Source organism: Pelobates fuscus, chromosome 5, assembly GCF_036172605.1.
Source record: "Pelobates fuscus isolate aPelFus1 chromosome 5, aPelFus1.pri, whole genome shotgun sequence".
NCBI classification, from domain to species: domain Eukaryota; kingdom Metazoa; phylum Chordata; class Amphibia; order Anura; family Pelobatidae; genus Pelobates; species Pelobates fuscus.
Window position 1 is genome coordinate 119,311,101 of NC_086321.1, and position 26,262 is coordinate 119,337,362.

The following is a 26,262-nucleotide window of genomic DNA, read 5'->3' on the forward strand; positions in this document are numbered from 1 at the left end:
TAAAACCGCCAGGATATGGAGACAAAGTAGATAAGAAGAGTCCACAATAAAAAAATTCAATAGTGAAATAAAGCTTGCCACCCTACGCGTTTCTTCTAAATGACTCTGTCATTTAGATCATGGCAACCAGTGGCGTACATACCGGGGTCGCAGGGGTCGCGGCTGCGACTGGGCCCGGCCCACCAGGGGGCCCGGCCGCCCTGCGACCCAGGTATGTATGTCATTGGGCCAGCCTCTTCTCCTGGGGGGCCCAGGAGCCGGCCACCTCAGGGCCCCCTAGAGGCTGGCCCTGCTGTCACCCGGCTGGCCGGTCCTGCGGGCGCGCGAGGGAGCACTGTCTCCTGGGTGCTTCCTCTTCCGCTCCCTCGTGCACCGCACTGATACCGGAGCCGGAAGATGACGTCATCTTCCGGCTCCGGCATCAGTACGCGGCGCGCGAGGGAGCTGAAGAGGAAGCACTCAGGAGACAGTGCTCCCTCGCGCGCCCGCAGGACCGGCCAGCCGGGTGACAGCAGGGCCAGCAACACCACTGGACCCCAGGGAATCCCCTCAGCTCTCCCACAGGTAAGGAGGCTGGGGGGGGGATTAAAAAAAAAATTAGTGTGTGAGTGTATGTTAGTGTGTGTGTGTTTGTGAGTGTATGTTAGTGTGTGTGTGTGTTTGTGAGTGTATGTTAATGTGTGAGTGTATGTTAATGTGTGAGTGTATGTTAATGTGTGAGTGTATGTTAATGTGTGAGTGTATGTTAATGTGTGAGTGTATGTTAATGTGTGAGTGTATGTTAATGTGTGAGTGTGTTAGTGAGTGTGTTAGTGAGTGTTAGTGTGTTAGTGTGTGTTTGTGTGTGTGTGTGTTAGTCAAACCGCCCATAGGAAAGCATTACTCGATGCTTTCCTATGGACGTTCAGCGTCTTCTCACTGTGATTTTCACAGTGAGAATCGCAGAAAATCCTCTAGCGGCTGTCAATGAGACAGCCACTAGAGGCAGGATTAACCCTCCGCCGCCTTGTGTTGCCGCCCCAGCCCGTGCAGAGTAAGCGCGCGCGGGGGGGCCCACGGATCAGTTTTCGCACCGGGGCCCCATGGGTTGTGTGTACGCCACTGATGGCAACAGTTTGTTGCCATGAGCCCCTGACGAAGTCATTTAGACGAAACGCGTAGGGTGGCAAGCTTTATTTCACTATTGAATTTTTTTTATTGTGGACTCTTATCTACTTTGTCTCCATATCCTGGCGGTTTTATCTGTTCCTGGTGGTAGACAGCGGATGGTGATTTGAATTGATGAGCCCTTTTACTACTTTTATTTTGTAAGTGTATATAATAAAGCAATTTTTCGAATACCATACAGCTATACACTGGTTTTTTTTCTGTGCTTTGTTTTAAGTACTCATCTTCATATACAAGAAGAGAAGAAGCACTTGAAGACTGGTTATACCCTGCCTTTTTACTTCTATGTTTGTGAGTGTTTTATAGTTCCCTTTTTTATGTATTTAGCTTTTTCTGTCTGCACTATTGGTCTCCCTTTGTACTTTTAGGTCGTGCTATTTATGGTTTTATGTTTAAGATATTGAAGACATTGAGGAGTCTTCGCACTTCCTATTTAGGGGTATTTATATTAATTTTATATACTTTCCCCTTTTAATAGCCACAAGGGTTTTTTTGCACTCAAAAGTTACTGCCTGTCTTGTGGCAGTAGTACCATATTAATTGGAAAAGTATATTTTTAGCTCATTGATTATATTGTGGGTATTTTGTAAATGTTTTAATGCTACTTTCTAGTGCAGCATGCATTAGTTTTAATTTGCATAGAACCTAAATTAAAGTACATCCATCTGTTAAAATCTGAAGGGATAAATTAATGTATTTTTAGGGCATGAATATGTGCATATGTCAGTTAACCCCTTAAGGACCAAACTTCTGGAATAAAATGGAATCATGACATGCCACACATGCCATGTGTCCTTAAGGGGTTAAGCAAGATTCTCAATTCTTATTTTTATGTTATAGATGATATACAGATGCCTGTCTTTTTTTATTTTTTTTTATTCCAATATTACATTTCTATACAGAACAGGGTAGTTTAGTAGGGAATTTTAGTGCAATAGTAATCGTGGAAATATCATTCTTAGGTGACATTATAAGACCATGAGTGACAAAATTGTAACTAGTTGTCTACAGTGTTAAAAGCTCAAACTAAAATCACTCCCCCTTCTGCCCCCTCCCCTCAATTATAAACAAACAACTAGCTGAAGACTAAGTAAATAATGCCCATCTTATTTCTTGTGTGTACTTTACCTTTCAGTGTTTGCTTTACATATAGATTTGTTCTTGAAGTGGGGTGGTAAAAAAATGTCATATACGTAAATAACCCTAACTGTGTCAACTTCTTTTTAAGATACTGTTTAGAATTTAGTATTTAGGTAAGAGGCTGTATAGCATGTTGCATATTAATCCCATAAATAGTGTTTTAGCAAGCAGCCTTCACATAGGCGTGCAGCAAAGTTTATAGTTTTGTAAAATCTGAAAATATATTACGTACTCAAGTGCGAAAATATATTTTATTTAATCATAGTAAAACTTCATGGAGATTAAGTTATGCTTAAATTGACATCCAAAATGCATGTAAATACAAATGTGAAAGGTATGCAAAAGTTCAAGTAGGTGCCTAGATAAGGATGCTTTATACATTTATTTGGCAGTGCCTAGGCCCACCCATTGTACACCCCTAAACATTCTCCTTTAATAAGTAGCAATGTCAAAGAATAGTACATTTTCTTGAAGAATGCAAAAATCCAATACATTTAAAAGGGAGATTAGGTAGCACTTTCAGAGATCTGTAAAACAGTATAATTAATTATTGCCTAATGTCTTCTACTGTAAACACATATATGGTATGTATACATAGAACATATATAATAATTTTCGATTACACTGTCTCTTTAAAAAAAAAAAAAAAAAAAATCAGAGCCCTCCTTAGCGAGGCTGGAAAGTGCTAGAACTGAGCAGGGTCTGGAGTAGCGATCGCTCAACAGCTGCTGGAGCCCGAGCATCCTCTCCACCTGCAGCCCCGTCTGCACGCACATGGGCCGACCCTGGGCATCACCCCTAAAGACACCCTAAAAATAATAATAAATAAATATATATTCTCACACCGCGCAGGGAGGGGGTGGAGACTGCAAAAACCAAACCCCAAAAATATAGCATCAAAAAGAGACAAAAGGAAGAGAGGGGAGGTGGTAGGGGTGCTCAGAGCCACCAGGCTCTGCAAAAAGGAAGGAGGAAAAAAAAAAAAGGAGGGAAGCATTCAAGTGCACCAGCCCAAGGGGGTATATATATATATATATATTTCTATAGATATATAATGTAACCACCCCCCTCCTCACCATCATCAGCACCACCACCACCACCTAGGAAGAAGATGGGAGCGAGCATCCTGCCAGCAGCCATGGATGCAATATTTGCACAGCAGCTGATATGCAGGAGCTGGCTGCCAGGCTGCTGCTGCTGTGTGTAGAAGGAGAGAGAGAGAGCTGCAGCCGGCCTGATTACTGTGTAGCAATTGGGTTATTTAGTGTGTGTGTGTGTGTGTGTGTGTACGTGTGGGATATAAATAAATATATCTCCATAGATTCCCTCCCCATCCCCTCCTCCTCCTCTTCCTCCTCCTCCCCCGGCTGGATGGGATGCTGGAGGTAGGGGGAAGCTGCTGCTGCTGCTGCCTGGACCTACACAAGCATCTCTTTAAAGGATCAGCTGACCCCCGACGAGTTCCAGCTGCAATGGGCTGCCGCTGCCTCTGCTGCTCCTACCCGAGGATGCTGCCCGGCGGGAGCTGCAGCAGGGACTGAATCCGGGTGGACCCGACACACACTCACATACACTAAACGGGGCGAGAAGGAGGAGGAAAGAAGGAGAAAAAAAGGGGAATTCTCTCTCTCTATCTATCTATATATTATATAAATATTCATTTTTACACATTTATTATTTGCATCTTTCAATTTTATATATATATATATATATATAATTTTTTTTTTTTTTTTTTAAAGAAAAAAAAATATTTATTTTTTTTGCATTGAAAAGAAAGCCAAGCAAAAGGAGGAGAAACGGAGAAGAAGACGGGAGTGAGACAGCGGGAGAGGGAGAGAGAGACAAGTGGTGGGGGGGAGGGAGGGAGGGAGGGAGGTGGGGGGGAAATCACGTTAAACTATGCATCTCATACAGCCGTACTGGCGCGGATGGAGGGCTGAGAGAGAGGCAGCCGGGGCTACACGCCACTTCTTTCTCCTGCTTTTCACCCCTTCCTGCAGGATCATGCATTCATAAGGGATGAGGCGGACCACAGGGATCCCAGGCCTGAGCTGCGGCCTACCCAGTCAGTGCAAAGTCAGGCACTTCATTACCGGACCCGCGAGCGATTCGCTACAATCAAATCAGCATCTTTGGTAAGCAAAACATCTCTCAATCCGGGTATATGGAAATGTATATCATTTTTTTTTTCACCCATCCCCCTTCACCCCCCTCCTTCTCTCCCACCTCCCATCCTTCTCTTACCACCACCACCTCCTCTTTTTTTTTTTTTTTTTTTTGCTGCACCTTCCCCTCACCTCATCCTGGCACCCTCAACCCCATCACCCCTCCCTCCATAATAAAAAAAATAAATAAATAAAGGGAGAGATTTGCATCTCTTGGTTACCCTCCCCCGTCCCCTATCTGTCGTTCATGTTTTAATGTTTGTTGGCATAGCAACCAGGGCTTGCAAAGGAGGAATTCTAGAACTGTGCATGGAATACAAAAATCCCCTGATATTGTATTTTTTTTTTTTTTTAATGCATGCCCATGCCCGTGTTGCAATCTGACATATAGAGAGGTATTCTGGGAATGGTTGATTTGTGATCATCATACTGCAATATTAAGTGCAAGCTGGGCAGGGAGATGTCTCAGGAAAGATGGATCTCTTTGTGTGTTTTTTATGTCACCTGTGTGTTTCAATGCCCTCCTTTCTACCTTTTCACTGTGTGTATGTGTGTGTGTGTATCTTTGCTCTTTAGTGATGGACATTGAGTTTTGCATTGGTTGACCCTCCCTGACTGGTTAGGGGTGGTGTATGTCTAGTAGGTTGAGAAGGTATTTGAAGCCATACATATGTGTTGTGATGACATAGGATAATAGCTTTCTCCTTGCTGCTATAAGGCGATGTGCCATTTCTTGTTTGAGAGGCCAGCGGTATTTGCAATACTAAAACGTGCATATTCATAAATGATCGTTTGCAAAATCCTCCAGATTTTCCCTCCAAGCTAGCTAGGTGTCCTTGCAAAGAAAAAGGGGCATGTGTCACACCCCTTCACCAGCCTTTTTTTTCCCTCCCAATTGTTTTTTTTTTTTTCTTCTAACACCTGCCACTTAGCCATGTATTTTGTCAATAGCTAGTTTGTTAAATTTGTTTTATGGTTGAGCTAATCAGTGCCTCCATTATGCCATGAACATAACCAGGTTCTGTAGACATAGAGTGAGAATGGGAGCACAAGCATATATATTTAAATCCCAGTATTTCAGTATTGATTCAAGTCATTCCAGAGATTAAAATATGCCATGGCACACAATCCGACTCTCCCTGGTAAAACATATTCATCTTGCATATATTCCCACAGTGGTTGACGAATTACAACTATGGTGGCATTTTACAACCACATCATAGGCTTTAAAGACAATGCTATTTAATTTTTGCTATAAATTATTTTTCACATCCACAAAGTTTATTGGATGAGGGAGGATTTCCCTTGACATTTCACAAACATTTCAAGTGTCAACATTGTTGGGTTGTGATTACAAATAAAATGCTTACTCATGTAAAAAAAAAAAAAAAACACTCAAAGATTATGTTAATATTAGACTATCTATCTATCTATCTATCTAATCCCCAACAGTTAAGAGGAAGTTAATGGTCAAACAGATGTGATAGAATAAAAGTCATCATTTATTATTCACAGTATTATTTTTTTTTTTTACTGGAATGTTTTTGTATTTATATAATTTTTATAATGATTGGTAAGTGTACATTTCCTGCCCTGGAATTAAGTGTTTCATGGGTATATATATATATATATATATATATATATATATATTTTTTTTTTTGTTAGATACATTTGATTAATTTGAACACCACACCATACTTACTGGCCCTCATTTAATGAGAATCCAGTGTATTACTTTAAATATGCTTGTTTGATTAAATGTAAGTTTAATATCTAGAAAAGCATCTGCCATTTTGTTTTGCTGCTTACTTACTCAAAGGGTAACTTGTTCTGCACACATTTCCTGGTACAAAACATGCAGTGTTTCTTTTTCTTCTCTTTTGTAAGTGTAGATACTCTCTATACTTGTTTTGTTACATTAGAATGCCATTTGTTTTCATTTGTTCGTAGGATAATAGTACAACATGTTGTGTCCTCCTCTTATTATTCGTTATGCTTTCAGGAATATTGTACAACAATAGCATTTCCCTTGGTTATAAACCTTTGTAGATATTTTTGTATATTCACTGGTTGCTCACGTATGTTTAAGATTCTTTCCGTATACCATAACAACTAGAGCAATATTCTACATTTTGTTTAATGGAAATGATAGGCATATATTTTCATACATTCAATATTTTACTCTGATTGCCACCTGTCCACTTTGCACACCTTAATTACTTTATAGCATGATGTAACCTGTTGGCTGTGGAATTCTGGTCTACAACATGCTCAACTAATTATCACTCTGTAAAGGCTCTCAGTCTGTTAGTAGTAGCCATGGATACATTTGTGGTGATAAGAAGGTGCATCGTTTTTGTGGTACCTGAGGTTATTTGATTAATTTATTTTGTATGTATTTTGTTGGAAAATATTCTCCTAGTTTTTCAGTTTTCTTTGTGAGCTAATGTTTTAGTCCACAAGACAAATAGTTTTTGCTTTTATTGGCTACATTTTAGAAATAACTGTATAATGCCTTTACTTAGGAGATATGTATCTTGGATGCTGCTCTCCTAGTAGCTAAACGTTTAATATGGCTTGCTTAAAGGAACACTATAGACCTCAAAACAACTTTAGCTTAACCCCTTAAGGACACATGACATGTCTGACACGTCATGATTCCCTTTTATTCCAGAAGTTTGGTCCTTAAGGGGTTAATAAAGCAGTTTTAGTGTATAGTTCCTGCAGTCTCACTGCTCAATTGTCATATTACTTATGAGTTAAATCCTATTTTTGTTTGTGGAGCCCTAGCCTAACCTCCCCTAACTTTCTTCTGTTTGGGGAAGGAGGGGAGAAGGAAGAGGTGCTAAAGAGTCCAACACAATAGTGTTCCTTTAAGAGTCCTTTCCAATAAGGAACCTCCTTTTCAGTTCTGTGTTGTTTTTTTCTCCATAAAACCCCATCTATCTTTGAGAGTCAGAGGTGCTCCTTTGGCATCCCTGATCCTTCCTGCAGTCATAACTGCAGCAATTTTTGGAAGTTGCTGCAGCTATTAACATCTCTTGCCTTGGAGCAGGATTCTGTCCTCACAATAACCTATGTTAAAATGTAGTTTTGGTACTTAGTGACCCTTAAACTAGTTGCAAACTGTTCTTTATTTCGGTCTCTCCTAGTTTTAAAATATGCATTAATACAGGGCTATTTAAATATAGTCACCCAAGTTTTGCTGGAGTTCATTTATCTTAGCCCAAAAGCCAGTCCACTGCTGTTACGGTGACAGTGTAAGTGTAGAGTTGTAGTCTTTTATCAACACCTTGAAGTATAGATTTGACTGAAGTAATTCTTAAAATTATGTTACCCTTTCACATTATCCACTTTATATTTAGCACTGGCTTATTTTATTTCCTCAGCCCTTTTCAAGACACATTACAACAGTTTAAAATTTCTATTTGTAGCAAATAATTAGTTTTGAAGCACAACATGATTTTATTCTTCTGACCTCTACTACTTTATAGCAAGTTATCTTTGTTGGGTAAGAACTGTCAACAGGCAGCAAGCACTCTGTACCCCAGGTAGATCATATTTATCAGGAGAAATGGTAATTAGTAGATATTAAGTAATATTATAATGGCAAGTAGAAGATACTAAGTAATATTATAAGATTAATAAAAATAATTGGAAAAATGGTCTGACATTTTATTTTTGATCAAGTTTAGTATAATATTACCATATGGAGCATCCACCAATTGCCTCCACGTTTCTTACAATGACCGTGTGTGAAAAATATAAAGACAATAACTGCTTTAACTAAAAAAAAAAAAAAGGAAAAACATTTTTTAAAATGTAATCCAGCTCTGGGAAAGTTTCTGATCTGCTCCTTCTGAGATCACCATGTATTATATTTATAATCAAGTGCTTCCTATAGTGAATTCTAAAAACAAAAAAAGGGCACATGCATGGCAGTTGGACACGTTCTACATCATCGTGCTGTGAGTGATGCAGCCAAATCTAAAAACCTTCGAAAAATGAAAGGTGGTTTTATAGAAGTTGGCTTCTAGTGGATGGCTGTGTGACATACACTAGAACCATGTTCTCTTCAAATGTAAACATTTTCTGTTTCTCTGAAATGTCAATGTTTTACAATGCCAGAGAAAAATGTTCAGCTTCTATGCCACATAAACTACTTTAAGATGTAGAAGTTTTGGTGCTTTGTGTTCCCTTTTATAATACAAGATTTTGCAACCTGCTGTTGCTGTTTGAGTTTTACCCTCGGATGTTTGAACCATATGATCCAAACCAGAGGTATGTCTCAAACTTTGATAAACTCATAGGTATCAGACTTCTACTTTTTGTAATGTTAAAGGTGTAAAGCACAACCAAGCTTTCTTAGATGTGGTTCTCATGGCATGCGTATTGGGCTGTATGCTTGTAGTACAGTTGTGCTGTTTTGGACTTCACATGTTGTGTAATTTTTGCCGTTGAGATTAACTAAAGGGACATTGGCATAGTAGCTGCAGCTTATGAATTGGACATTGTTTGAAAACCAGCCCATTGAACTTGAATCATAGGAGTTGCTGCACAATTATATATGTATTCCTAGAGGGCAACTTGGTATATTAGTCACTTTGCATTATGTAGAGTTTTAGATTGAGGAATTGCATAGTATGAGTACTGTTGCAGCAAGCTTAAAGGAACATCATAGTGCCAGAAATGCAAACATGTATTCCTGACTCTGTAGTGCCTGTGTGGCTTTGTAGCTGCCATCTGTGTGGCTGATTAGGTTACCAGCCCCCATACAATCGTGTTTGGAAGGTGTTTTAAATCACCTTTTTTTCCCACACCATGCGGGTCTCACCGTGCAGCACTGACACAGGAAGCACCTCTAGTGGATGTCTGAGTGACTGCCACTGGAGGTGTTACTAGGTACTAATGTAAACACTGCCTTTTTTATGAAAAGGCAGCATTTATATTGAAAAGCCTGAAGGGACAGACTATAATCACGAGAACCACTACAGTAAGCTGTAGCTGTTCTGGTGACTATTGTTCTCTTTAAGAATCAGTTGATATTTGAGGTCATTTGTAATGCAGTCACTGTTTTCAGGCTGATAATCTTATGACCAATTTGTAACGTGTAATGGAAGTACCTCTTTTAAAAATGAGACTTACATGTGTAAGAAAATGTTAAGCCTAATTGCTCATGTACCTGCAGTATTATGACCACTAGGTGTTAAGCTATACCAGATGAAGGCAACCTTCAGCACTTTTAGTGACTTCAAAGAGGAGACAGCTAGTGCCGATGGACCTCGTGCTAGTATTTTGTGCTAGCCGGAAGGGAACGGACCTAAAGTTAGGGATGGAGGCATACTAGAACATTATAAATCCAGTTGTGTGTTTCTAATGCTACAGTGTTCCTTTAATAAAGCATTTATCATGCAAGAATCCACAGGTACTTTTGTTCCAGCCTGAGTGCAGGGTTGAGAAATTGCATAGTATGCAGTGTTCCTCATTGATAATGTTTTACTGCATTTATGAGACTTACCCTCAGAAGTTTGAACCTTGTGATCCAAACCTGTGGTGTACGTTACTATGATAAGTTCATAGCTTTTGTTACACATTATTGAACTGGCATACACATTAGGCTTTTTATGATTTTTGGCAATTTGGATTTCTTGTAAACCGAACGTTAACACAGACTAGTAGTGGATCAGTGGATTACGTTTAATAATATTGTGTGCTCAAGAAAAGCTCCAAAAGGTTTTAACCTATTTTTGTGTGTGGGGAAAAAAAAGAGAAGAATAGCTAATGTCTCCTACAGGTATGACTGAATTTCTCTACCTGTGTTGTAATGCTTTGAGTGCAGTATAGAAAGATAGAATGTGATGGCAGATAAGAACCGATTTGCTTATCTAGTCTGCCCAATTTTCTAAATTCATTAGTCCCTGGCCTTATCTTAAGTCTAGGATAGCCTTATGCCTATCCCACACATGCTTAACCCCTTAAGGACACATGACATGTGTGACATGTCATGATTCCCTTTTATTCCAGAAGTTTGGTCCTTAAGAGGTTTTAAACTCCCTCACTGTATTAATCTCTACCACATCAGCTGGAAGACTATTCCATGTGTCCACTACCCGCTCTATAAAGTAATACTTCCTGATATTATTTTTAAACCTTTGCCCCTCTAATTTAAGGCTATGTACTCTTGTTGTGGTAGTTTTTCTTCTTTAAAATATAGTCTCCTCCTTTACTGTGTTGATTCCCTTTATGTATTTAAATGTTTCTATCATATCCCATCTCATCTTTTCTCCAAGCTATACATGTTAAGATAATTTAACCTTTCCTTGTAAGTTTTATCATGCAATCCATGAACCAGTTTAGTAGCTCAAGTGAGGTCTCATCAGTGTTCTGTACAATGGCATGATCACTTCTCTCTTTCTACTGCTAATACCTCTCCCTATACAACCAAGTATTCTGCTAGCATTTCCTGCTGCTCTATTACATTGTCTGCCTACCTTTAAGTCATCTGAAATAATTACCCCTCAATCCCTTTCATCAGATGTTGAGGTTAGGACTATCAAATATTCTATACATTGCCCTTGGGTTTTTATGACCAAGATGCATTATCTTGCACTTATCCACATTAAATGTCACTTACCACAGCTCTGACCATTTTTCTAGTTTACCTAAATCATTTGCCATTTGGCTTATCCCTCCTGGAACATCAACCCTGTTGCAAATCTTGGTATCATTAGCAAAAATTTCTTCCCACCAAGACCTTCTGCAATATCGCTAATACGAATATTAAAAAGAATGGACCAAAGTATAGGTCCCTGAAGTACACCTGATAACTAGACCTTGCTTCAAATATACTCCCTACATCCCTCTGTTGCCTGTCACTCAGCCAGTACCTAACCCATTCAATATTATTGGAATCCAAACTTAAAGATTGCAGTTTATTGATAAGCCTTCTATGTGGAACAGTGTCAAATGCCTTACTGAAATCTAAGTAAGCAATGTCTACTGCACCACCCTGATCTATAATTTTAGTTACCCAATCAAAAAAATCAATAAGATTAGTTTGGCATGATCTCCCTGAAGTAAAACCATGTTGTCTCTGATCTTGATATCCATGTGTTTTTAGATGTTCAACAATCCTATCCTTTAACATGGTTTCCATCACTTTCCCCACTACTGAAATAAGGCCTATATTTGCCCGACTCCTCCCTACTACTATTTACTGATTGGTCACTCAAACTGGATAGAAAATGTAGGGATTATAGTTGATTGGGCATATATGATATTTTAATATTTATCTCTTTTGAAGACTTGTTTGACAGAATTGAATTATCAGTTTATCACCATCCATTTTTAATAAAAATTGTTCTCTTGCAGACTAATTATAATTAATTGATACTCCCTGTCTATTTATTTTTTTTAAAGAAAGAAATGGGAAATGTGCTTTTGCTTCCTCTTGAATTTGAACAAGTCATGTAGGGTTTGTGTTTAAACTTGTTTTTTCTTTTCCTTACATTCAGACAATCCTTTCTTGAAACATTCTACCTGTAAATAAAAACAATATTGTAATTTTTGGCCACTATCTTTTTTTCTGTTTTTGTATTTCTTGGTAATATGTTTCCATTTCTTATTTTATTTATCTAATTTTTTTTTTTTTTTTTTTAACCTGAAGACCGTTTTTTAATGTTAATCTTTATAAAGAAAATATTCTCTACATTTGTCTAGCATATGCTTCAAATCTGCCTTTATCAATATTATAATAGAATATCTGACAACATTAAGAGGTAGGAAATTAATACAGTGGATCGGTGACCTTTTGGGGGTCTGCCATTGACGCCTAGAACTGTTGTGAAAAAACAAATGATGACGTCTGTGGAGCAGCTGCATGTGTAGTTTGCTATATACAGGTGATACTTGAAAATTTAGAATATCGTGCAAAAGTTAATTTATTTCAGTAATGCAACGTAAAAGGGGAAACTAATATGAGATGGACGCATTACACGCAAAGCATGATAGTTCAAGCCGTGATTTGTTATAAGTGCGATGATTATGGCTGCTCATGAAAACCCCAAATCCACAATCTCAGTAAATTAGAATATTACATACAATCAATAAAACAAGGAGTGTACATAGAACAATATCGTACCTCTGAAAAGTATAAGCATGCATATGGACTCAGTACTTGGTTTGGGCCCCTTTTGCAGCAATTACTGCCTCAATGCGGCGTGGCATGGAAGCGATCATCCTGTGGCACTGCTGAGGTGTTATGGAAGACCAGGATGCTTCAATAGCGCCTTCAGCTCTTCTGCATTGTTCGGTCTCATGTCTCATCTTTCTCTTGGCAATTCCCCATAGATTCTCTATGGGGTTCAGGTCAGGCAAGTTTGCTGGACAATCAAGCACAGTAATCCCACGGTCATTGAACCAGGCTTTGGTTCTTTTGGCAGTGTGGGCAGGTGCCAAGTCAACATCCCCATAAAGCTTGTCTGCGGAAGGAAGCATGAAGTGCTCCAAATCTCCTGGTAGATGGCTGCGTTGACCCTGGACTTAATGAAGCATAGTGGACCAACACCAGCAGATGACATGACTCCCCAAATCAACACAGACTGTGGAAACTTCACACTGGACTTCAAGCATCTTACAGTGTGTGCCTCTCCATTCTTCCTCCAGACTCTGGGTCCTTGGTTTCCAAATGAGATGCAAAAGTTGCTCTCATCAGAAAAGAGGCCTTTGGAACACTGAGCAACAGACCAGGTCTGTTTTTCTTTAGCCCAGGTAAGACGCTTCTGATGTTGTTTGTTGTTCAGGAGCGGCTTGACAAGAGGAATACGACATCTGAAGCCCATGTCCAGGATCCGTCTGTGTGTGGTGGCTCTTGATGCACCGACTCCAGCCTCAGTCCACTCCTTGTGAAAGTCCCCAACACATTTGAATGGCCTTTTCCTGACAATCCTCTTCAGGCTGCGGTCATCCCTGCTGCTTGTGCACCTTTTTCTTCCACACTTTTCCCTTCCACATAACTTTCTATTAATGTGCTTTGATACAACACTTTGGGAACATCCAACTTCCTTCGCAATTACCTTTTGAGGCTTTCCCTCCTTATGGAGGGTGTCAATGATGGTTTTCTGCACAACTGTCAGGTCAGCAGTCTTTCCCATGATTGTGATTCCTACTGAACCAGACTGAGAGACCATTCAAAGGCTCAGAAACCCTTTGCAGCTGTTATGGCTTACTTAGCTGATTAGAGTTGGACACTGTCAGCATAGAATATTGCACCTTTTCACAATATTCTAATTTACGGAGATTGTGGATTTGGGGTTTTCATGAGCTGTAAGCCATAATCATCGCACTTATGACAAATCACGGCTTGGACTATCTTGCTTTGCATAGTTTCCCCTTTTACGTTGCATTACTGAAATAAATGAACTTTTGCACGATATTCTAATTTTTCAAGTATCACCTGTACATCTATACTCCATTTCTGGCAGCCATTTTGCAGAAGGAAGATAAAATATATATGCTGTGTATTTACAGAAATGCCAGCAAATATATAGACTGAAAAATGTGTACCTGAAGGGGACCTTGTTACTCACCTGTGTTATCGGTGGTAGTCACTTTGTGATGCATTGTATCATTCTTATAGTTTACCCTATTTATGTGCAGTGTATTGCCATAGAACTTAGCGCCAGGTCACTATGGCAACTTAGAAATGTCAACTTACACCCAGACCTTTATTGCAAGGCCATTTTAATATACGGTCTACAGGAACAGCTGCTAGAAGCCCCATAATATTAGAGAGTAGTATTTGTGACGTGAAAAATAAAAATGTAAATATGTAAAAGCCAATTCACATTCAACTTCATCCTCACATACACATTCGTAGACTACACACTAGAGACTGATTATCGGTCTGGCCGATATTCTGAATTTTCAGCAATATCGGTATCTGCCTATAAAGATTCCGATCTTGCCGATAATGCAGACCAGGGCATGACAACCGAGACGGTTGTCATGGGCTGGGGGCCCGCAGCACACTCTTACTTACCTCCCCTTCAGCTCCCCGTCTAAATCTTGCTAGTCCCGTGGCCGTCAGAGCGTTGCCTCGGCCCCGTGTGGCATACAGGCCACAAGAATTAGACAGGGGAGCTGCTGGGAACGGAAGTAAAAGTGTTGCTGGGCCCCCTCTGCAGAGTTCATGCCACTGGACCAGCAGGGCATGCCATTTCCCCCCTCCCTGGCCAGGTAAGTAGCAGGGAGGGGGGACTAAAACAAAATGTCTTTTTTTTTTTTTTATATTTGTAAAAAATGTTTACAAAAAATAAAAATGCCCCCCCACCCTATTTTACACACATTACATACCTACACAAACACTCACTGTATTTACTTTACACACCACACACACTCTGCATTCATTATATACACACACTACTCACACACTGCATTCACTATACACACACTACACAAACACTTGCAGCATTTATTATACACACACTATACAAACACACACACTCTGCATTCACTATACACACTCTGCATTCACTATACACACTCTGCATTCACTATACACACTGCATTCACTATACACACTCTGCATTCACTATACACACTCTGCATTCACTTTATACACACTCTGCATTCACTTTATACACACTCTGCATTCACTTTATACACACACACTGTATTCACTTTATACACACACACTGTATTCACTTTATACACACACACTGTATTCACTTTACACACACACTGTATTCACTTTACACACACACACACTAAATACACTTTACACACACACACACACACTGCATTCACTTTACGCACACTTCACAAACACTGCATTCACTATACCCACACTACACAGATACACTCTGCATTCATTATATACACACATTACACACACACTGCATTCACTATACACACACTACACAAGCACACACACTCTGCATTTATTATATACACACACACTGCATTCACTATACACACACTACACAAACACATACACACTGCATCCACTACACAAACACACTCACTCCATTCACTAATCAAATACTCTCACTGCATCCACTACACACACACACACATACTCTTGAAAACATAAACAATTCTGACTGGCATGTATATTTTGTGCTTTTACCTTAATAAAAAAAACATTTGCAAAAAAATGAATAAATAATGAACATGTTCAGTTAACAGTAGATTTGTGTAGAAATAGTTTATTTTTTCAAAATGAACAGAGTATCGGTAAGTTATCGGCTATCGTCCTGAAAGTTCAGATTATCGATATCGGTCAATCCCTACTACACATTCATATTGCACTAAAACCATACAATTGCCCATACACGTAAACTTTTACATCTATATAGACATAGTATCTACATTTATGTATTTTGTGGAAAATTTCAAAATACAAAGAAATCGAGCTCCCAACTTTTTCTTCTGACTCTTGGATTCTTTGAAATTTTGTCAAAGCCCTAGTTGGTCTGCATACTAAAATATGTGAATCATTGTTCTTTTATGCAAAATCAAGCATGCTGAACAGGTAGCTGATCCCATTACTACATGTACTTCAAAGAGCTCACAAAATAATCAGCTGATCTCCCTCTATTCACACATTCTCACAAAATTCTAGAATAATAATGGACCAAATATATTTATAACTTTAACATACTAAAAAAATAACCTAGATAACCTTTAGCAGTTTATTATACTGGTTGGTTTTGATTAGATAAGCAGGTTTTTTTTTGTTTTTTTTTAGATTGCAGGCATGTCAAGGAGTATGGTTTTGTCAGGTTATTCAACAGTTGCAAAGCTGTGTATGAGAATGCTGTGCTACTTGTTTCCTTGTTGTAGCTGAAAATGAGAAGGAAAGAGCTGGAAGTGGATTTCAAATTATTAGGGATTGTGTAAAGCATTTTTGAATATGCAACTTAGTACACAGGTTCAACTGAGAAGTGCTTATGAACCATCAGAATTGGTGAGGGGTACACTTGTACTTGTTTTTCAGTATCTGCCATTTTAGTGCTTTTAAAATATATTGAAATGATGAGTAGTGTAAGCACATTGCATTAGAGTGTTTAGTTTACCAAAATGGATTAGACACACAGCCGCAGCAATAGCTAAATGAAACTCTCTATTTCAATAAGATTGTCACGTGAAGACCATTTTATTGGTAGAGAGGTGTTTTGCCACTCGTGCTAATAGCCCCCCAATGTTTATATAAAGAGAAACATTGGATTGGCTGAGATAAATTACATTGGTGATCTCCGCCAAAGCGTGGAGGGGGCCTTTAGGAATAAGTGTTTGTTTTCCCTGATGCTGTAGTGTTCATTTAACCACTTCCCGACCACGGACGTATAAGGTACGTCCGACAGAAAACAGTCCTTAAGGACCGCGGACGTACCTGATACGCCTCTTCCAGCCGCTCTAATAGTATTGCAGACCATCGTGCAATACCTCTCCTTACTGCAGGGTGATCGCTCCACGTGGCAGGCTTCTTATGCTCTGCCTGTGCTGAGTGCCTTGAGGGGTCGAGGCACTCAGTGAAGAATTTTAGGAAGAAAACAAAATCAATAAAAATGTAATAAAAAAAGTCATATTATCCCCCCTCTACACCCCAACCCCCAGCCATGTGGATTCCAAGATGGCATTGCCTTTCTAAAGGCAGTGCATCATGGAGTTTCTGGGGGTAACCCTAGCCTGCCTCATCATAGAGCTTGCCCCAATAATAATATTTATTCTAACTGTGTCCCCCATTTGTCTGGTCAGGTGAATATTAGTAAATATTGACTCGGATAAGTGTGGATCTCCCTCCCTCTCTTCACTTGTGTATTAGTGAGAGAGGGAGAGAGATCTGTGTTTTAGGTAGAGAGATTTAGGTAGTTTTAGGTAGGGATTTGTAAAATTGTGAGACCCAAAGGGTCTTTTCATAACTATTAACCCCTATCATGCCAGTGATCACTGCACAGCAGCACTTATTTTGCGGTCTGTGCACTTTTTTGGGAGGGGGGGTAATTTTTTAGTGTATTTTTATTTTTTGTGACAGTTCACTAAATAAAGTGCTTGTGATCATGTCACAGAGGTCGTATAGCGCTGAGGAGGCGTATGCCATCCTTGCGTTACTCTGACGCGTCTATGTCTGACTCTGACCCTGATTTTGACCCTGCTAGGTGCTCAGATACATCACTAGATACAGTGTCTGCTGCTAGTGATGTATCTAGTTAGCTGATAGTCCCCCTGCCAGAAGGAGATGTGCTGCTCCAGCTGGCAATACTGCTGAGGAGTGGGTAGTGCCTCATCGCCAGAGGCCAGATATCCCACCCTTCACTGCAAATCCTGGCATCAGTGTGGATGTCGCAGGATTTAGCCCTCAGCAGTTTATGGAGGTGTTTCTGGGCGATGATGCATTAGGGAACATTGTCGCCCAAACTAATTTATATGCCCATCAGTTCCGTGCTGCAAAGCCCCACTCTTTTTTTTGGCACAGCAGCAATGGGCCCCCATCGATGTGCCAGAATTAAAACAAAATTCTGGGCATTGATTATGCTGATGGGCATCATAAAGAAGCCCTCCATCCGCTCCTACTGGAGCAGTAGCCCCATATGTTCTACCCCCATTTACTCTCAGTGTATGTCGAGGAAGAGATATGAAATGATTCTACATTTTATGCACTTCACCGACCACAGCCTGTGCCCTCCTATGGAGCATCCCCAGTTTGACAGGCTGTATAAAATCACCCCCTGATTACCCACTTCGCTGCCAGGTTTGCAGAGGCTTTTACACCTGGAAGGAATATATGCGTAGATGAATCCCTGATGAAGTGTAAGGGAAGGCTGGGATTCAAGCAGTATATTCCTTCCAAGCGCTCAAGGTATGGTGTAAAGGTGTATAAGCTCTGTGATAGCGAGACTGGGTATACTCAGGCCTTCCAGGTGTGCGAGGGAAACGCTAGTCACCTTGGCCCTCCAGGTTGCCCAGAACATATGGGAACCAGTGCCAAGATTGTCTGGGACCTGATATTCCCCCTGATGAACAAAGGGTACTTGTATACAGACAATTTTTATACAAGTGTCCCTTTGTTGAAGCTACTGTATTGTTTTGGTACAGTAGCTTGCGGTACAATAAAGAACTGCACAGGTTTCCCAGGACAACTTGCACGCACCCAACAAGAGGAGCTGTTGGCAGTTAAGTACAGAGACAAGAAGGATGTGTACCTTCTTACCACCATCCACACTTAGAGGACTGTGGAGGTCTCTGTACGTGGCAGAGCTGAGAGCACAAGGAAGCCAGTGTGCATCAAGGCCTATAACCGGCATATGGGTGGGGTTGATCTGGCAGACCAGTTGCTGCAGCCCTACCTAATTATACGCAAGACAAGGGCCTGGTACATAAAGGTTGCAATTTACTTAATGCAGATTGCAACACACACCGCTTTTTTTGTTGTTCAAAAAAGCAAACCCCGGAATGCAACTGACCTTTTTACAGTTTCAGCTCCAGATCCTTTCGGGAATTTTGTACCGTGATGAATCTGTTCCCCGTGTGGTAATGGGAGAGAGCAGAGTTTCGGCTAACATTTAACTTTTAAAATCCCCCCACCCCCCCGTTACTGTGGCAAAGCAGAACTCCCTAAAAAGATGCAGAGTCTGTTTTTAAGATGGGCAGAGAAAAGACCGTATATCACTGTCCTGATTGGCCTGGACTTTGCATTAGGGACTGCTTCAAACGATACAACACACTGGTCCATTTTTTATTTGTATTTTTTTTTTAATTTAACATTTACCATTCTGTTTTTTTGCTTTGTTTTGTTTTGTTATGTTTATCCTATGTATGGGGGGCATGGGTGTACTCAGGAGGCCTTGCAGAAAACAACCTGAAGTGTTTTCTTGCAATAACCAACAACAGGAAAATTCGAAAATTACCACCACACATTTCCCCCATTTTTTTGACTAAAATGATTGCATCAAAGGCATCAAAACACTCTATTTACAATACCGTGAGCTGTCAACTTTTCAAATATATGCATGCTCATGGCAAGAAAATAAATTGAGATATCTAAAAAACAAAACAAAACAAAAAGAAGATAGGCAAAGAAGATATGTCAAATTTGAAAAACATACGTTAGACGTTTGGCATTGCACCCCCCCAAAAAAAACAACAAACCTATGCATAGAGAGATGTTGCGGAACACATATTGGGGTGTTCTTTGGCAGTAACACCTAATAGGAGCTGAGAAACCATGCTTAAATAGAATGTGTGTGAAAAATAACACAAAAAATGACTACCCAAACATTTGACAAAGACTGGTGGTAGAATTAGTACATGGAAAGTGTTAAAATACCACCATTTGAAATACCCTAGGGTGTCTACTTTTCACAAAATATATGGTTTGATGCAGGTAAATTATATTGGCCGGCTTAAAAAAATTCCCAAATAGGAAATTGGTACATGATGAGCAGCTGAGAAAATTCCTTTGGCCCCCAGAGAATCCGACACACCTGTACATGGAGGGTATCACTGTACTCGGGATATGTTGCTAAACACTTATTGATGTGTTCTTTGGCAGTAACCCTTAAAAAATACATGTACGAGAACTTTTTTTTTATTTTTAATTTGGCATAGATTGGTGGTAAAATGGTTGGATGAAAATACCCCGAAATACCTTAGTAATACCTTAGGTTGGCTTATTTAAAAAAAAAAAAAATTATATATATATATATATATATATATATATATATATATATATATATATATATATATATATATATATATATATATATATATATATATATATATATATATATATATATATATATATACACATACACATACACACACACACACACGTGAAGGTTATTCAGGGATTCCTGACAGATATCAGTGTTGCAATGTAACTTAATTTTGAAGAAAAATTGGTTTGGAAATAGCAAAGAGCTACTTGTATTTATAGCCCTAAACCTTTACAAAAAAAGCTAACATGTTAACATTGGGCATTTCTAAACTCAGGACAAAATTTAGAAACTATTTAGCACAGGTGATTTTGGGCAGTTGTAAATGAGTAACAGATTTTGGGGGTCAAAGTTCTAAAAAGTGAAAAAAAGTCATCAGATTTTTTTTATTTTCTTTTTATATTAAATTATATGATATCATGAAAATAATTTTATTTTTAAAAGGACAATTTAATGGTGAGAAAAATGGTATATAATAAGTGTGGGTACAGTAAATGAGTAAGAGGAAAATTACAGCTAAACACAAACACCGCAGAAATGTAAAAAGAGCCCTGGTCCTTAACGGTAAGAAAATTGAAAAACGTTCTGGTCACTAAAGGGTTAAAGGGAACACATATTCCTGGAAAGAACAATTGATTTTTTATAGACTCTCCAGCCAACCCGTTTTACTCACCTGGTTCCAGCGCCGGGAGCCTCGTGAAGCCGCGCCCCCTATTTAGTCAAAATGACGAAATAGGCGGGCGCGAGCAGGGAGCAATCAGACACTTGATAGGGTGGCATTCATGCGCGCACTACAGCGCGTGTGCGCGGACGCGAGCTAAGCTGACTGACAGCTCAGCTCGCCGTCTTTGCCCGCCCCTCTCCTCTGCTGACAGGTAAGAGAGAGAAGGCGCGCACAGTGCCTTCTCTCTCCTGCACACGCCAGACGTATTTTAATACGTCTGACGTGTACATGGCCTTTGAGTGACGGCCACTGGAGGTATTCCTATCAATCAATGTAAACACTGTATTTTCTCTGAAAATACAGTGTTTACATTAGATTGCCTGCAGGGAGCTATAGATCTCACCTGAACAACTACATTAAGCTGTAGTTGTTCAGGTGACTATAGTGTCTCTTTAACTATAGGTACCCTTCTGTCCATCTCCCATTGACTAAGATTAAGTGGTCTGTGTGGCTTTAGTGGTTCTTTAATTGGTTAATGTGTTGCTATTTGGCTTGATTTTGAATAGTTTATCCTTCGTTCCAACACCATTATGGTTGTCATGTTGTCATGTTGTCATGTTTTAGGAACCTTTTTTTTTTTTCTCATTGGCAACTGCAAGTAATGAGATAATTTGGAAAGATGCAAATGGAACCTTGGGAACTCCACTTAGAACATTAACAGGGTAATTCATTAAACATTGATTTATGTACAGGTGGACAAACTCTGGAGAAAAAAAAGAATGAATCTTGACCGGAAATGCACTTTTCATATTTACTAAAGCTAATTATGGTCTGAATTCAGCCCCACCAAATTTGCACCAGTCATCTAGATGCATTCAGTTTCTGGTTGAACTCCAGTACGTTTCCCAACAGAGTCCTATACATTGTACAAAGCCTAGATTTTTCCAATGTCTTAAGAGAATGCAGCTGGCAAGGATGCATTTTGTGAAATTATCGTTCACTAGCTTTCTGTGAACAATAACCTTAACTAGCTCCCTCATGCCCTCACCTGTCATGCTGTGGGTGGTGAACAAGCTACTAAACAGTGAGCAACTGGTGGCTGCTCACTGTAAATATAAATTGGCGACTGTGCAGTCATTCACTAGAAAGGCTCCATTTAATGGAAATGGGACATGCAACATATTGCGGGAATGTGGTCTTCCACATAGGCATTATCTTGGGGCTAGTAATTATAATAAATGAGAGGTGGGACATAGTGTAAAAAAAAAAGACATCACAACAAAAAAAAATAAGCAATGTGAGCCACCCTATGGTTCAGCACAGAATGAGGTTTTACTATAAATGCTTTCCCACATTCTGAAATATGAAAGCACTCTAATTGGTTGACAGACCAGCCTCACTCTCACAAGACTTGCCATTGGAATATTTCATGACCCTGAATAACCCTTTACAGATAGTTTTGCCTTTTGCAAGAGCCATTTGGATTTTAGAGAAAGTCCTCTGAATGGTTTAGAAACCTTGCTGGCATTATAGACATATTTCACATAAAGAAGAACACAGTTAAGGCAGTGTCTACCAATGCTTGAGCTGTTGAGAATAGTTAATATGATGTTATGGTAAACAAATGACCAATTCAAATAAACAGCCATTTTCAATGTCATTGAATATACCCTTCTTCCATTCCACTACAAATGTTGTCCCAAAATGTTAAGGGGAAATTGAAAAAACAAAAGAGACGAGTAAATGCAAATTTTTAGAATATCTGCAGGTTTTTGTATATATATATATATATATATATATATATATATATATATATATATATATATATATATATATATATATATATATATATATATATATATATATTTATATATATATATATATTTTTTTTTAAGTATGGTATGTCTTTTTAGTTTCTCCACCTAAGTGCAATTGTGCAACTCTTGCCATTCATAAAGTTTTTGAGCATACAACCAGACAACAGGGCAGTATTGAATAAGAGTGCTATGTGATGGGCAGTTACTGGTGCTCTACAGGTTCCCAAAATGTAGGATATCTTGTTAATGGGCATTTATTAAAGTTAATAGAACACTCCCACCCCATAACAAGTTCATATGTGTGAAGTTGTTATGGAGCAGAAGTTTCTGGGCGCCATTTTACTTTCAGGAGTTAAGGTATTTTTCAATGGTTTAACACCGAAGTTGTTCCCTAAGTGCTCGACAACTCTAACTCTTCTCTTACTCCCTCGCGGCCAGTGTTCACTCCTTGAAGGTTCTGGCAGCCAGTGATAGACAAGGTGCATCAAGTTTGTCAATAATTAGTGCCAAAAAGTTACTTGTTCAAGTGCCATGTTTTTAGTTTGGGAAGCTTATGGAGGAAGCACACAATGGTATGCCTTGACAATATTGTGTGCCAATTGTGAACCAATACCCAATACCCACATTTTAAATGTAAAAATCCAGTATAACACATTAGTTAAGAAGTGGATCTAGATGAAAATTAAGAATAAAGATCCTGATGAAAGTCCTTTATTAGGACTGAAACATTGATCCCTTGATCTCATGTTTTAACTGTGCAAATAAAGATTTGTTTACTGAAGACCGTGAGTGCTGCCATCCGTACTACTATTTGGATAACTAAAGTCCCACACTGAGCACCCGGCAAGTATATAACACTATAGCCTGTGTGCAAGGATTCTCACTTATATATATATTTTCAGCATATACTTTATATAGATAGATATCTCATATACAGTTGTAATCAAATTTATTCAACCCCCATTGAAAATCTTTTTTTTTTTTTTTTGTTCAAAATATACAGACGTTTGCAATGAACAAAATTGAAATTGCTTAACACAAAATGCATTTAACTGGTTTCACCAAATTCAACTGATAATGCAACTTATGACTTGTCTGGTCTCAAAAGTATTTTACCTCCTGAATAGAATTCCTCACAACAGTACAAATATGCAAAACAGGTGTTGTCTCAAGGACATCTGATGCAACTAATCAAGGGTTTCATGAGTTGTACCAGGTGTGCTTGAGCTGGAACACCTGAAATACCTGAACTGGGTAAGGGTTTGTTGAGTGTCACGTTTGACTGCATGTTAGAAATACGGTAAAGTCAAAAAAATTGTCCACACAGTTAAGAGATGAGATTATCGCCTTTCACGTACAAGAAACCGTATACAAAAAGACAGCAAAGGCACTGAATGTTCCCAGAGACACCATTGTAAGCATAGTTCACAAGTTTTAAGTTGAAGAAATAGTTGTTACACTACCTGGATGGGTCAGAAAAAGGATCAATGGCTGCAACAAGATTTCTGAGAAGGCAGGTTGTGCAAATCCCCTCGAGTGACTGCAATGACCTTCATCAAGACTTGGTGGCAACAAGCACTGAGGTTTCAGTGAGCACAGTAACGTGCTTACTAAATGCAGAAGGTTTTCTGTGCCTGAACTGCAAGATGTACACAACTACTAACACAAAAGCACCATATAAGTAGACTCCAATATGCTCAAAATTATATAAATAAGCCACAAAAGTTTTGGGATTCTGTTCTGTGCAGTGATGAAACAAAAATGAAACTTTTCTGCCCAATGCATCAACGGTATGTCTGGAGGAAGGAGAATTAAGCATATGCTGAAAAGAACACTTTGCCTACTGTTAAGCATGGTGGTGGCTTGGTGATGCTCTGGGGCTGCTTTGCATCCTCCGGCACTGGAAGCCTGCAGTGTATGGAAGGTGGATTCAATAAAGTATCAGGAAACCCTAGGAAAAAACATCATGCCATCTGTGAGGAAGCTGAAGCTTGGGCGTCATTGGACCTTCCAACAAGACAATGATCCCAAGCATACCTCAAATTCCACCAAGACGGTTGCAAAAGTAGTCCTTGAAATTTATACAGTGGCAATTTTAGTCAACCCCATAGAAAATCTCTAGTGAAATTTGAAGAAGGTGGTTGCAGCATGCAAACCCATAACATTTCTGAGCTGGAGGCCATTGCTCATGAGCAATGGGCAAAGATTGCCAGAAGCTGGTGTATTCCTATGCATCTCGTTTGCAGTAGGTCATAACAGAAAATGGGTGCTCTACTAAATATGCTTGCCATGAAGGGTTTGAATAATTTTGAGACTGGACAAGGCATCATAAGTTGCATTTTTAGTTGAATTTGGGGAAACCATTTGAAGCATACATTGTGTTTAGCTATTTCAATAGTTTTTATTTGATTTGTTTATTGCAGACAGCTGAAAGTCTGTAGATTTTGACAACAAACCTGATTTTCAATGGGGATTAAATGATTTTGATTACTACTGTAGGTTAAATGAGGACTCTTGGAAATAACATAACTGCTGGTTTGTGTCATCTGAGGATTGAAAATCATACTTATTTTAAGTATATTGGCTAATCTGAGCACATTAACAATATAGAGGATTTAGAGTAAATGGTATTACAATACCCGTGCAGGAGTACAAAATAAAGTCTATAGAGGGTCCTGTGAGATTGCACAGTCTTCAATAGATAATCTTGGACATGTGCAATAAGGTGACCTAGGCACCTAAAATGCATGGCACAATATGTCTGTTCCATTGAGCCTTTGCCTCTTTTCTCTAAAAAGAACATGGTAGCATGGCTTAGGTTTGTAAAGTTACATATGAACAAACCACAAGACATCTTGAACAATGTCCTTTGAACAAACAAGTCAAAAGTGGAGATGTTTGGCAATAGTGCACAGCGGTATGTTTGGTGAAAAACACCTTGTACCAACTGTGAAGCACGGTGGTGGAGGAATGATGATTTGGGCTTGTTTTGATGCCATAGGACCTGGGAACCTTGCAGTCATTGAGTCAACCATGAACTCCCCCAGTATACCAAAGTATTCTAGAGGCAAATGTGAGACAACTAAATCATGGCCTAAATTGGGTCATGCAACAGGGCAATGATCCCAAGCACACCAGCAAATCTACAACGGAATAGCTGAAAAAAGAAAATCATTAAAGGGAAACTCCAGTGCCAGAAAAACTATCCGTTTTTCTGGCACTGGAGGGTCCCTCTCCCTCCCACCCCCCAATCCCCGGTTACTGAAGGGGTGAAAACCCCTTCAGTCACTTACCTGGGACAGCAGCGATGTCCCTCGCCGCTGTCTCCGCCTCCGCGACGCTCCTCCCAGTGATTGCGTCGGCCGGTGGGCGAGACTGATCTCACACACCGGCCGAGGAGACGTAATGCTCATGCGCGGAAATGCCGCGCATGCACATTACGTCTCCTCATAGGAAAGCATTGAAAAATAATTTCAATGCTTTCCTATGGGTTTCGAGCGACGCTGGAGGTCTTCACACAGCGTGAGGACGTCCAGCGACGCTCTAGCACAGGTTTCCTGTGCTAGAACCCAGGAAGTGACCTCTAGTGGCTG

The 26,262-nt window shown here is 39.5% G+C and overlaps 1 protein-coding gene across 1 annotated transcript in view; it reads left to right on the forward strand.

Moving 5' to 3' along the window:
• TAOK3 (TAO kinase 3) overlaps window positions 1–26,262 on the forward strand; it is a 140,573-nt gene that overhangs the window by 34,919 nt on the left and 79,392 nt on the right. The window contains exon 13 of the mRNA XM_063454181.1: window positions 4,308–4,442. Within this exon, the coding sequence (XP_063310251.1) occupies window positions 4,308–4,442 (135 nt within the window). The remainder of the gene's footprint in view (window positions 1–4,307; window positions 4,443–26,262) is intronic.